At 39.0% G+C, this 14,144-nt stretch overlaps 1 protein-coding gene across 3 annotated transcripts in view; it reads right to left on the bottom strand.

The window, feature by feature from the left end:
- The window catches only part of ARHGEF28 (Rho guanine nucleotide exchange factor 28), a gene marked incomplete at both ends in the record, with an annotated part of 239,958 nt that extends 233,453 nt beyond the window's left edge, over positions 1-6,505 (bottom strand). For 2 of the 3 annotated variants that reach the window (XM_084234064.1, XM_084234063.1), the window contains one exon: positions 6,462-6,494. In XM_084234064.1, the coding sequence (XP_084090190.1) occupies positions 6,462-6,494 (33 nt within the window). Of the gene's footprint in view, positions 1-6,461 lie in introns of all 3 variants that reach the window. The other variant, XM_084234065.1, reaches the window with a different exon arrangement.
- Between the last annotated feature and the right edge of the window lie 7,639 nt (positions 6,506-14,144).

The raw sequence follows: 14,144 nt of genomic DNA on the forward strand, positions 1-14,144 counted from the left end.
GCCTCCCAGCCTCCCAGCTCCTCCGGCCCCTCTGCCTGCTGTGTACCTGGCAAATCCCAATAAAAGCCTGAAAAGTCACCGAGGGCTCCAGGACTCTCTCTCTTTTCCTTTACCCCATGTAGAGGCATGAAGGACACAGTGCAGGTTTTCTGATTGTAGGGTCAGGCACAGACACAGTGCAGGTTTTCTGATCCAGCAGGCCAGGTAAAGGAGGAGTCCTAGTCCTGGAGCCCTCAGTGGCTTTTCAGGCTTTTATTGGGATTTACCAGGTACATGGCAAGCAGGGGTGCTCAGGGGCCAGGAGGCTGGCAGGCCTCCCGGCCCCCAGCAAGTCTTCACCCTATCTGGGCTCTCTCATAGCTCTGCTTCTGCTTCTCTGCTTCTCCTTCTCTTGGCTTCTGTTCTTGGCTTCTCTGTTCCTCTTCTCTTGGCTTCTAAAGGCGTCCTTAAAAGCCCAGTCTTAGCCCAGGTGAATCCCATCTGCATATGCCCACACCCTACTCCAGGTGTCCGCCATCAGGCATGCATTCAGGACCTCAAGGATCTATCATCTATCCTGAATGGCAGGAGGGCAGAAAAGCCTGATTTTTTACTTTACCCTAAACCCCGTCTGCTCGGGTCATAGAGATCCTGCCCTGTGGCCATTCTGCCATTACACATACTAAGAGTCTAACTCAGTGGTCAGGAGAGGTCAGCCACAGGAGGCCCATGGGGGGATGTGGAGCCACAGGCAGAGGAGGCACAGCATCTGGAGGACAGGATTTCCTTCAACAGGAACCAGAAGCCAGAGGGATCTGCAGGGGTCAGGAAGGAGGTGTCTGCCAGGTGATCACAGAATAAAGCCACCAAGTCACTTACCACCTTGATAAAAAGCTGCCTCCCTGAAGTAGAAATGGCTCTGGGACCTGTCCCAAAGCCCCCCTGTGCCCTGCCTGAGCATTGGGACAAAGGGGCGCTCCCTTGGCCAAGCATTCAAGGAAATTACACCAAGCCCAGAAATAGAAGCAGTTGTTGGGGGAACTTAGCTCAGCAACCTGAAGGGCTGATCAGATCATTAAGCATCAGATTACATCTTCAATTAATATATGCAATGAGCCCAGAAGCAACCAATATAATTGGACCAAGCAGGATACTGCAACTCAGAATAAAATAATAAACATCAAATGCTAAGGGAATAGGGAAGCTATTTAAATCCAGCTGGCAACAAGCTACTAAAGTGAAAACTCTGCTGCCCAAATGGTTATACAATTTACAAAAAAAAGAAATGATACTCTTCTCAGTCAGTGGCAAGGAGCATGTCTGGAAGGGTAGAGAACAAGAGCCCACACGCAAAGGGCCACAGACACACCCTCTGCAGATGTTATAAAAATCTCCCTGGACTAGATGCTCATATTAGCCAGACCAACAAACAGCAGAAATGAAACAGTGTGGCCAAAAAAAAAATCATTTTAAACAAGCAAAGGGGTATTTGAACTTTCCTAAAATTAGTAACATGCATCAGCATGTTACCTTTCTTTGTACAATGCAAATGAGAGCATAACCCCCAATTTCTCAATAAATTAAGTCAACCAAATATTTCTGAAAGTTGCTGAACAAAATGAACTTACATCTCATTTGATAAACAATCCACTGAAATTTGAATTATGTTCACCCTTCATCCAGCAACTCCACTCTGGGAGCCTACCCCACAGAGATAAAAGCATCAATATTGAAAGACATAGGGACAAGGATGTTAAGCGAGTAACTGTACACAGTTGCCAAGAACTGAAATAAGGTGAATACCCATCTATGGGGTTATGCCTTGATCCACACCCATTCATTAAAAATAATGAATTGGAATTATGTCTAAAGATTTATAGTAATTTCTACAAAGAATTGCTGAGTTGATATAGCTGTGTCCATAAATATGACCCAGCAATGTTTGTTATATATATTTGTGTATATATAAATATATATATTTATATATATATATATATATGTTTAGGATATCATGAGTACAAAAAAAGTGGTAATATATGTACTAAGTCAATGTACATATTCTTAAAGTTCAGTGCATATTAGAAGTACTTGAAGGTTGTTAAAACACAGAGACATCACAGATAGTGTGATATAGCAAGTCTACAGTGAAGTCTGGGAATTTGTATTTCCTACAAGTTCCCAGGGGGTACTTAGGTTGCTGAGAAGGACTGCAGGTCCTAGCCAGCATTATGTGGGAAGAGAGGAGGTGTGAAACAGGCAGGGATTAATGGGATCTGTTCAAGGTAACAGTTTTCCATATAATTCCTTTTATGGAGGGGTGTGTGGGGGGGGGGTGTAAAATAAATTTTTAGAGGACTGCACCAAATACTACTGAAAGTTCTTTCAGAGTTAATAAGATTACTTGAAATTCTTCTTGGTAATTGTGCTTGTTATATTTCAATAATCAGTGTTATCTAAAATAAAGTTGTTTTCCTCTTCAAAATTCAAATACCCAGTAAGCAAAACCTCTCCTTTAGAAGCTGTGCTTGCATCATTTCCTTTCTCTTTTTATGTACAAGCTAAGACTAGAAGCAATGAACTAAAACAAACAAAAACAACTTTATGACTTCCAATATGGGACTTTAAAGTCCCAAGAGGTAAGGTAGAAAATAAACATCTTAGATTAAAGTGATTCTAAGTTATACTTTTTAAGGCTTTCCAAATTCTCTTTAGCGTCATTACTTCAAACAATCAATGGGCCTTCATGGCTCAGGCTAAGCAAAATAAGTCAGAAGTCAAAAGACACAGAGAATATAGAGAACAAAAGGCCAAATATAGTCAGGCTCACAACAAACCCTAGAAAGTTGATTACAGAACTGTGACGGGGGAAGGGAGCACGAAGGATTGTGGGGATGAACTGAAGCTGCTTTGGAGGTGGGTGTGGCATAGTTTCACTTGAAGGGGAGAGACCCCATACCTCTAAAACACAAAAAATGATTTAAACCAACATTAATAAAATTATAAAAGTTAGAATAAGTCTGTGGCTGAGTTCAGGAATATCCTCACATCCCCAATACTAAGTCTCCTTCCTAAAGATAAACAAACAGAAATGAGTCAAAAAAAATTCTACAGCACAACAGAATGAGAGACTGCACCTCTGTCTCAAGGAGACTCTTGGGAGAGAAAGAAAAATATTTAAGTTCTTGCTTTGTGGTTATAATATAAAGTTATGTGGGTATAAGAAGAAACAAGCCAAGATGTGAAAATACTGCACAGAAGTAAAGTAATAGAATCTAAAACTGTGTGGCAAACAGAAAAGTTTTTTTTAAAAAAAAGAGACACTACAGAAAATTAAGTAGAAAATAAAGCTACAACCTGCTTCTAGAATTTAGGCCAAAAAAAAAAAAAAGCTAAAGCAGCCCAATCCTGGAATATTAGTTGTTCTAGAAGAAAAAAATAGTGGAAAACATAAAGAAATAATACTTTAAAAAGAAAGCCAAAATTTCTTCATGGATCTAACATAATGCATAATGAAAAGAAAAAAATGATTTTACATGTATTGATTGTTCTATATGAATAAAGACATCTCTATCACCATTAGGAAGGATTCTCTTTACTGACCCAAAATACAGATAGAGAGACATTTAACTATAGAATGTTAGAAGAAATCCAAACCTGTTACAATCAAAGAACAAAATATTCACCTATATGGCCTCCCCCAAATGAGGTGTCCTATTTTGAAGGGTGGGTAGAAGTTGGGGGAAAAACTCTACCATTTATTTCCTCCATATCTCTGCTCCATTTGTGTGATCTAATTATCCTTGAAATAAGTCATAATTTACCTTTTAAATCCTGTCAGTGAGATTTTCCAGTCAATAAAATACAATTTTACTTACTATTATTTTATAATTCTGAGAATCATCTCACTGTTATAGACTCATCCAAATTTCTACATTTGTTGAGATTTTCTCTTAATTGTACAATTGCCTGCATTATTTTAATTTGTTTTTCCAAAAGAACCAGTCATAACAACTGGACTGGACTATCAGAAATACATAAAAGCACCAAAATTAAAAGACCCAATGTAATATAGCACTGTTAAGTGAGAAAACATCATTTAAGTAAGTGCTAAAGGACCTTCAATAAAATACAACATAAATAGAAAACTCTGAAAGAATATGTACCAAAATGTAAGAGGAATGTTTTATCATGGATGGACTTAAACATGAGGTCTTCATTTTTTTCTTTTTGCTTCTCTTTATTTCTATTTTTATGACAAACATGTATATGAAATACAAGAAAAGTGAAACTATTATTAAGGGTTTCTGAATCAGATGGTAGTAAGTTAGGAGAAACTAGAAGACAGAAAAGGTCAGAGAGAAGGCCTGCCTCATGTTACAGAAACAAGTTGTAGTACAGTTTTTCTGTGTTCTATTTACATGTTACTTGTTTGGTGGAATTTAAGACTTCTTTTCATTATAATATACCCTGCTGACCTCTTACTGCATACATCCAAACATTCAAATCGGCTTAGATAAGTCTGCAATAATATAGACATAAAATATTAAGTGAATAAAACAGATTACAAACATACCTATAGTAAGAGTCAATGATGTTAAATAAACATCATGTATTTCAGCTAAGATGGCAGGATATTGAATGTATGTATATTTATATTACCACTTAAGCTAAGAGAAAAATTCCCAAAAATGACAATATTAGAATTTGAATTTGCACTTATTAAAAGAGCTCTTCTAAACTTGGACAGATTTTATCACGTATTATGCTGATGTTTCCATATCTTCCTATATACACAGTAACTTTGCCTTTTAATGCCAACTCATAGTCAAATCACCTTGAAAGCCATTAATTCATGTGGTAGCAACAGGGCATATAGGTCATCTGAAGTGACAACATGAACCATTATGACCAAGGTGACATGCATAGGTAATAATGACAGCTACATCATGACATCTGCCAGGATGAACAGTGAATGTCAGAGCACTCAATTCCAGAGAGGTTAAAAGGGGAAGAAAAGATGTATTTTAGAATTGTTCAAATATATTATCTATAGGGGATAAGACCGTGACTTATTAACATTTCTGTGTATCTCATTTTATTCTAATTAGTTGATATCACGTGAGAATTAGAAAAAAAAATTGGTTTTGTTTGGTCTCTGTCTCTTCACTCCTTAGGCAATGGTAGTAATTCTCCCTCAGTCTGGTTGTAATCTATTAAGTATGAGTTCAAATTACCTGTACCCATATGTTGAACAATTATACCATTATTTATCATGATTAGGTTTGTACACTTGTTTTGAGGGAGGGGAGCAGGCTAGAAAAAGAGCAAAGAAGGAAAGGGTTTAAAAAAAAAAAAAAAAGACTTGGGAGTACTTCAAATTTACCCTCAGAACATTTTTTTTAATCCATGATCACAACTGGGCTGAGCCCAATGTCTCCCATTTTTTGACCTATAAATCACAACCTAGAGAAAGTAGTGTTGGCCAATGGGTAGCCCTGGAGGCAGCATTTTTATTATTCCAAAATCCATTTGTTTTCTCATCCTATCATTCTCCAAGAGTAGAGGGGGTATGGGGAGAGGGTTGAGGGGTAGTGTAGAGAGGGAGAGAGCCTGGGTAGTGACACGTAGTAAGGGCAAGTGGAGATATAAGTTTTAATTGAGGATTCAGATTGAATTTGTTCCAGTCCCAAGATATTTCATTCTATTAAGCATAAATTTGAGGTGAGGTGATATCTGTATTCTAGAGCTATATTAGTATTCCATGAGTTGATGGTTCAAAGGCCACCTGAAACCACAGTTCCCCCACATTCATTCCCCCTCTACCTCCCAACTAATCCAGACAAGATCCAAGGAAAGAGGTTTTGCCTGAAATGAAGGAGGGAAGATGACGGCATCTGCCATTTTTATATGTAAAGACACAATCAGATCACATCCCTATTACACCCAGAAAAAGTTCATGTACTAGAGCCTCTCAACCCAGAAGGCACATCTAGCTAGGATGTGACATCTGGACAGCTGTCAGCCAGTCCCTGAATACTTGGTCTATGTGCCAGCACCATTCCTTCTGTATTCCTATTTCATGATTTTAACTCTCTCAATAGCCACTGATGCTTGCCCCCACAAAGGATACATGCACACAAAAAAATCTTGGCTATTTATTAGTATACTATCATTAAGTGTGTTCAAAAATCATCCACTTAAGTGAACTAGTATTCAGAACTAGTATGTAACTTCTGAGTCCAGAAGTTACATAGTTAAAGAAGTTCCTCTCAGGGAAATAGAATTAAAACCCAGAATTTGGAATTCAGGAGCCAACCAGTTTTCAAAGACTCCATGCAAATACTTGAACTAGACAGCAACACTCAGTATGTTGTTTTTCAAAAGGCTGAATAGTGAGAAAAACATTTCTCCCCACTTCAATTACATGGGCTGAGTCTAAGAAAGGACCACTTAGACCCGAAGTGCAATGCTTGGGGACTTACATAAAGAGGTACTTCGCTGCAGCTCAACTCCATGGCTTCCGCATCTGCAACGAAAATAAAAAATGAGAGCAATTATTGCAGGAGGCCCCATGTAAGCAGCCAGCAGAGCTCCACCCTGCCCTTCACTATGCATATCATCTAGGGAGGAGTCTGCTCTTTAAGTAAGAAAACGACAAAAAAAATTATAAAGACATGAGATGTTCTGTGTATAAAACATCCTCCCCTTTCCTCTTTCATATTAATTCCCACATGTGAGAAAAACCTGTCACACAGACACTGACTACTGCCTTGGTTGGTTATTCATCACAGACCACTCTGAGGTCAGAATCTACTTTGGGCCAGAAAAGGCAGGATTTGACAGAGGCAAGAGTGTTTTACTGCCTTCAAACAGATGGTCACAGGTTTCAGGGCCAGGAATGGAGCTTGCCATTGGTATCCTGCTAACCCTCCTCTCCACCAGTAGCAGGCATCCTATTTGCCTCTGTATGTGTCTGTCCCCTTAAAAGCTGAACTGAGCAACCAGCTTCTACTTAGAGAAAAAGGAGCCTTGGGCCTCCTTGGTGGCCCAAGTGGTTGGGACACAACCCATGGAGCTCTCAGCAGCCAATGCAGCATGAGTTCAATCCCCGGCCAGGGAGCTACCCACTTGGCGCAGCAGACCTCTCCTGTCTCGCCCGCTGCTCCTCTCAGCAGTGTATTTCAGTCAATCTGCCTGTTCTGTTCCCTACTCTGTCTCTGGTGAATACTCTCACCCCCCACACCTCTGGCCTGTACCCCAGTTTTTGTATGCATAAATAAATAAATCTTTAAAAAAAAAAAAAAGGAGCCAGCATCATTCAAAAAGGTTCTTTGACTGAACACATTACAGAGAGATGAGCAGAAAATGACTGGCTCTTGGGGAGCTCACAATTGAGCAATCTTTAGGGATTAGGAGAAAGTGAAGAATGAGTTGCAGAATTCTGAATAGGGTGGACAGGGAGGCTCTCTGCATGTCCCCTGCCCCCTGCTCGTGGGAGGACAACGCCAGGGCTCTGCTGCCCAGACAACACTCCAGCCACACACAGCACTTGGGGACTTCCCTCCAGGCGACCATATCACAACCTCAGTTCATATCCCAAAGGATAGACTTGGCAGAGAAGAAAATATTAAAAATTCTCCTTTTAAATTAAGTTTTTCAACACCTCACACATATGCCTGCACTGGCCCCCTACTCGTAGTTACATTTCACTGGGTCCTTCTAGGCAGAAGGGGACATTTTCAACACTCTGTGCCCTGTGAAAGTTCCTGCGGACCCTGTATCCTGTAGATATGGATTGCAATCAATTTTTAATGAAATGATCTGAAATTGAAAGAATGGTATAAGGCGTTCAGGAAAGAAATTTCAAATTAAATACTAATAACAAGAATATGGCAAAACTGAGATCTTCATTCTTAATATGAATTGTTCACCAACCACACCATGAAATAATAATAATCCCAGAAAACATGGACAAATAGATCCCTCAAAATTCAAAATTATCAAGAAGGCATTGAAAACACAAATGTGTACCTGTGAGCACATACCATGACCTTCACTATAAATACAGGCTGTGCCTCAAGAGACTAGTAATATTCTCACCTCTGCTGCCAGCCACACCATGCACAATCTCAATCACTTATAAAATTTCATTAACTTGGTGACAGAATTGGAAGATCCTTTGAAGATTTCTTAATAGCAAAAGAAATATATTCTGTAGTATATGCAGATAGAGTGGTTTCTAAAAGCTAAAATAACACACAGAATAGGAAACAAACTGAATTATAATACTCCAACAGCCTTCCAAATTTAAATATATTAGAACAAGTTTAGTTGTGTAGAAGGTTTGCCATATACTTATATGAAAGTACAGATGTTTTCCATGACACCTTGGGGTATGTTACATTTTGTCTGATAATACATCAAAAAGAAGCCACTTTGGTGAGAATATGGAGATGTACTCTGAAGAGTGAATTACTTAAAAAATAATGTCCTATAGGAAAACTCTGCAGGTACAACCACTGATAAGGCAACTGCTCAGATAAGAAGTTTAAGACATACCATATGTGAAATTCAGACATTCTGTCCTCATGGCGAGATAGTGCAATTAAGAGCTTGAGCCAAAAGCACAGAGTTCCCTGGGACATCAGTCTTTGTGGTTACTTTTAGAAATAAAATACACACATTGGTCACATTACTTAAAAGAGGATTATTAACAAACTTCACTATACTGTTTACTCTTTATAGCTCTTTCAATTAGGGATAGGTATTAGAATATACACTATCAGAATATACAGTGTTAGCATATACACTATGTTGTAGAATACACACTGCATGGTTTATAAATACATAAGGATACATACTACCACATTTTACTTAGCACAGGTGCATGACACTTTGAAGATATGTTCCTGTAAAGTAGAGCTACTCCCCCCAGTCTTTGTCTGAGTACTTTTCCTGATGCTTTTCCCACAGGCTTAGTAGATGAAGGCAGGCGCTGTCGGGTGTGGCAGGCTCCAGAACCCAGGAGTTCCATCTTTGTGCACAGAGAAGGCACTGTAGCTGGACTGAGGAACCCAACACCTCAGCTTTACAAAGGATCCTATTTCTCCACTTTTCAGTCAGCACAAAGCCAACATCAAATATCACCTCAAATTTGGATTATAATACAATCTCAGCCAAAAGGTAAAACATCAAGGGCTAGACAATCTGTTATTTACATTTCACCTTAAACTAAATAACCATATTACTCCTTACTCTACATTTTCCTGTTTTTTAGCATAGAAGTTTAAACACCATTTTGAGCAACAATTACTTTGTTTTTCAGAGAAACTACTTTTCACTCCCTGAAAAAATAAACTAAAAATTGAAGTCCCCACAGTTCTGAGATTCAGTACCAATCTTTCCAAAACTATCAGAATTTCCTAGTTAAGTTATAGAGGAAAAGAGTTTTGGGGCAAATAACTGATAAAATAATCAAACTTCAAACTGAAAGACTATAGAAAATTATATTCTCATTTAGATTGTCCCAAAATTAATTCCACTTTCATACTAAAGAACAACAGGTTCTGTGCTGACTTGCAAAGCTGCTAGGCTAAACCATGCTATACCTCATTTTATATCAACTCTAATAATAAAACAAGTCTGTATTTGCTAGGTAAGTTACAGCTTCCTAATCCTTCACAGACTAACTTTTCACTATATGAATGCCATGTTCTATATACTTAATTGTATTTCCCAATACTTAAGTTCTCCATCTGTAATTCCAGAATTTTTCAGAACCAGGTACATTTTTTTTAAATCATACTGCATTTGCAGAAAATGCTTCTTGGAAAGACGAAAGTCAAAACATTCTAGTATTGCTGGTATACACCAGGGAGTGATTTCACACAGTCAGAATTTTTAAGTTGGCTCCCAAAGGCAGGGATGTGGTACAAGATGATAAATCTTATGAAAAGAACCAGATAAAAAAGATACAATGACTTAGACTATAATACATGCAATACCATTGATTGCTAGTTAACTCAGAAGAAAATATTAGATGATTTCAACAGGCAAAAAGGATATTTTAAGTTAAAGAGAAAAAAGTAATGTTCAACTTAAACAGGGGAAAAAAAATTGTTCTTTATAAAATTCTGGGTTTTTCATTTTTTGCATGTAAATGAAATACTCCAAGACTAATTCAGTATAAAATCATAACTTTAATTTTGTCTTTGACATGCTGATCATTTACTTGCATGCCTTTTTTTTCAAAGATCTATTTTATTTATTTATTCGTACAAGAGCTGGGGTGTAGGCCAGAAGTGCGGTAGGGGGAGGAGGTGAGAGGATTCACCAGAGATGGAGTGGGGAGCAGAACGGGCAGATCCACTGAAACATACTGCTGCGAAGAGCAGCAGGTGACACAATCGAGGTCTGCTGCGCCATATGGGTTGGTTCCCTGGCCAGGGATTGAACTTGTGCTACAGTGGCTGCTGAAAGCTACATAGTGCTGAGACTTAACCCCTTGTGCCACCAGAGAAGCTCCCTTTTATTTTTTTACTTATGTTACTTTTTACAAAAACTATTAACTGGTCATACTCAAAGAATATTTATTGATACTATTTGTAACTGCATTTGAAGGTTTATGATGCATCAAGCAGAGTGTTAAGTATTTGACAAACTCCATCTCAGATAAGCATCACAGCAACATTGGAGGAGAGTGTAGAGAGACCTTGTTACCTGAATCTCCTTTTACAAGTCTCTGCAGTTACAAGGTCACACTCAGAAACAAAAGTTAATTAAATAAACTTATAAAATTACAACTCCTTCCCCCACTGATTCTCCACCACCTTCTCCTCCTGTCTATTCTCTAGTCATCCATTTTGTACAGCAACAAATTTTTCTTCTTTTTTTTTAAAAAGATTTATTTATTTATACAAGCACCAGGTATAGTCAGAAGCACGGGAGGGTGAGAGAATTCACCAGAGCCAGAGCAGGGAGCAGAACAGGCAGAAGGACTGAAGTACACTACTGAGGGGAGCAGCGGGCGCGGCAGGAGAGGTCTATCACACCATGTGGGACCCTTGCCCAGCGGCTGGGGATGGAACCAGTGTTACAGAGGCTGCAGGCAGCTTCACAGCTGAATATTCAACCGCTGCACCACCGGGGAGGCCCCAAATTTTCCTTCTTTTTGTTGTTTTGGTCTTGGTGTGGTTACCACATGAAATAAAATACAAGCCCATTAAAATTGAAAATGTCCTTTGTAGCCTGAAATACAACTAAATAAAACTGAGATAAGTGTTTTTTGAAGTACTGGTGAGTGGCTCAAATCATATATGAAATTACTGATCAATGAGATTTTTACAGGTAACTATTACGAAGTAAAACAGAAAATCATAGGGCCGCCATGGTGGCATAGCAGGTTGAGCACAGCGCTGTGAAGCTGTCTGAAGCCTCTGCAGTGTGGGTTCAATCCCAGCTGGTGGTGGAGATACCCACCTGGCACAGCAGACCTCTCCTGTCTCGCCTGCTACTCCCCTCAGCAGTGTATTTCAGTCAGTCTGCCCATTCTGTTCCCTGCTCTGTCTCTGGTGAATCCTCTCACCCTCCTGCATATCTGGCCTTTACCCCGGTTCTTGTATGCATAAATAAAAAAAATCTTTAAAAAGAAAGAAAATCACAATGAGATAAAGGCTGAAATCTAACTTCAATATTAAAATAAAAGAATTTTCTCTTCCCTATCTTATGAGAGAATGGAGAGGTTCTAAAAAATGCTACTTTGGAAATCAAATGTGATAGTGAGATTATCTTGCTCAATTAACTTTGTCAGGAAAAAAGTCACAACCCCCTGACGATTTACTTTTCTCTAGCAGAGCTGAAAATTAAACTTGCATTAGGTCACAGAGAACAGGGCAGAACTGGTATTCAAGCAGTTGCTCCAGGGCTCTGCTGCCTTTAGCTAAGGAAATAAGATACACATTTATAAAATTTTACAAAAATTTTTATTTTCATTTAAAAAAATACAGAGAATCCCAGGCAAATCTTTTCTCTACCACTGTTTCCTATGAAATCTTGTTTCCCAATTTTTTTTAATATTTATTTATTTATTTATACAAGCACTGGGTACAGTCAGAAGCGCAGGAGGGTGAGAGAATTCACCAGAGCCAGAGCGGAGAGCAGAACAGGCAGACTGATGAAATACACTGCTGAGGGGAGCAGAGGACGGCAGGAGAGTTCTATGTGCCGTGTGGAACCCTCGCCCAGGGGCCGGGGATTGAACCGGCACTGCAGAGGCTGCGGGCAGTTTCACAACCCAACACTCAACCACTGAACCACCGGGGAGGCCCTTGTTTCCCATTTTAAGGAGATTCACTTTAGGGAGCTTTCCTTGATAGCTGCTTGCTCCCAGCAAGAGGACCTCAGCACCCTACTTCATCTATGAGGAAGAAAAGCTCAAGTTGTACCACATAACTAAAATCAAGCAGGTGGAAGAGGTCAAGCTAGTATGAATTCAGCCTTTCTGACCCCAGAGTCCATGTTCTTCTTAGACTTGACACAAAATCTCTGTGTAACAAAAATTAGGTCTGAAAGACAGGGATTTGCTTGGCTAAAAGGTAGCAAAACCCCAAAGTTAGAAGTGCGGGCTTGGGAACAGTCTCTGTTTGAACGCCGACTCTGCCAAGTTCTAACTATAAGACTCTGATTATTTCACTTCATCTCCCTGGGCCAGTTTCTCATCTGTCAGGTAGAACTTGTAGCATCTACCCTCATACTATTGTTATAAAGATTAAGAAAATTGAAGGGTAAAAAAGAAAATACTTACAACCTAACATAAGCACTCAACAAATGCTAGCTACCAATCATTATCGCACATTAAGTATATATAAAGTGTGTTTTCTTTTAAAGTATTTGAATCTTGATTCAAATGAAATAACTCAGAACCTCTAAATATTTATTAGACTGATGAAAATGATTCAGCAATAACTGGGATCAGGAGGATCAAAATGGGGCTACCCAGCTCAGCCTCACCCTTGTAACCCAGAGAACTCTGCAGGCATCAGGAATTCTGAGGACCACTGTACCAGATAATTACTGTAAAGCTCCACAGAATTTGATTTGACTTTGTAGTTGAATGTTTCTCCTACAGTTTGAAAATTCAAAGGGCAGAGCAATTACTATCTGGGCAATTCTATTGTCACCTCGGTTTGAAACCTTCTGTACTTAGAGGGAATGTTGAATCACATACATACCTAGGAGTGTAGAATTAAAATTGTATTTCACAACTTTTATACTCACTGGAGGAGAAGGAATAAACAGCTAAACAACTGGGAAGGAAGACCAGGTCTAAGGAAAAAACCTTCAGTTCGAGCACATTGGAAATGTATAAGGAGAGCGTATTTCAGAAATAAGCCTGCTGTTGAATACACAGCACTTCTACAGACCTGCTTCAGCCTCCAGTTAGTTACCTGAGTTATGCAGGTCAAAGCAGTTTCAAATGAAAGACTTGAATTATTTGGTGAACTCAGTGTGGTGAGATGTCTGAAGATTAGAAAGGAAGCAACACAGTCAGTATTCAATAGTATCTCATTAATTCAAACTAATGGAGAAGATGAGGAGGAAGAAGTGAATCCAGTCAGTCTGAATAGTGCAGCCTAAATTAGAGAATGTTTATAAAGTACAAAGAGGAGCATGAGTTAGCTGCTAACAAAATGTTCAGCCAAACCTGTCACACTCATTTGAATTTCACAGGATATATTTGCACACAGACAAAGTGATTAAGCCCTTAAAAAGCTTTTTATAAATTGATTGAATATCCCCTTAACAGTCCTGCTTATGCTAATAATCCATTCAGCGTATCCTTCTTGGTTAATGTAAATTTTCTACCTTGTGCAAGATACAACCTATCAAGGCATCAATTTCCTTACTCAAAATAGGCCTCTATCTATTCAAAAGTCAATTCACTGTCTCTTCCTGAGTGCATGGCACCATGCAGGCTCCATCACTAATGATCTCACAGTTTGGTTGGGCAAGATCTACATCCATGTAAAGTTTAAAGTTTTAAGGAGCGTTCTGCCACTGACCTAGTGGAATATGAGGGTGTAGATAGCATGAAGTGATAAATGAGTGGTAGAAATGAAGGGGGAGACTTCAGCATGAAGATAGGCATGGATGCATGCTATTTTTAG

The sequence above is a fragment of the Talpa europaea genome (assembly GCF_964194135.1).
Source record: "Talpa europaea genome assembly, chromosome: 5".
Classification (NCBI taxonomy): domain Eukaryota; kingdom Metazoa; phylum Chordata; class Mammalia; order Eulipotyphla; family Talpidae; genus Talpa; species Talpa europaea.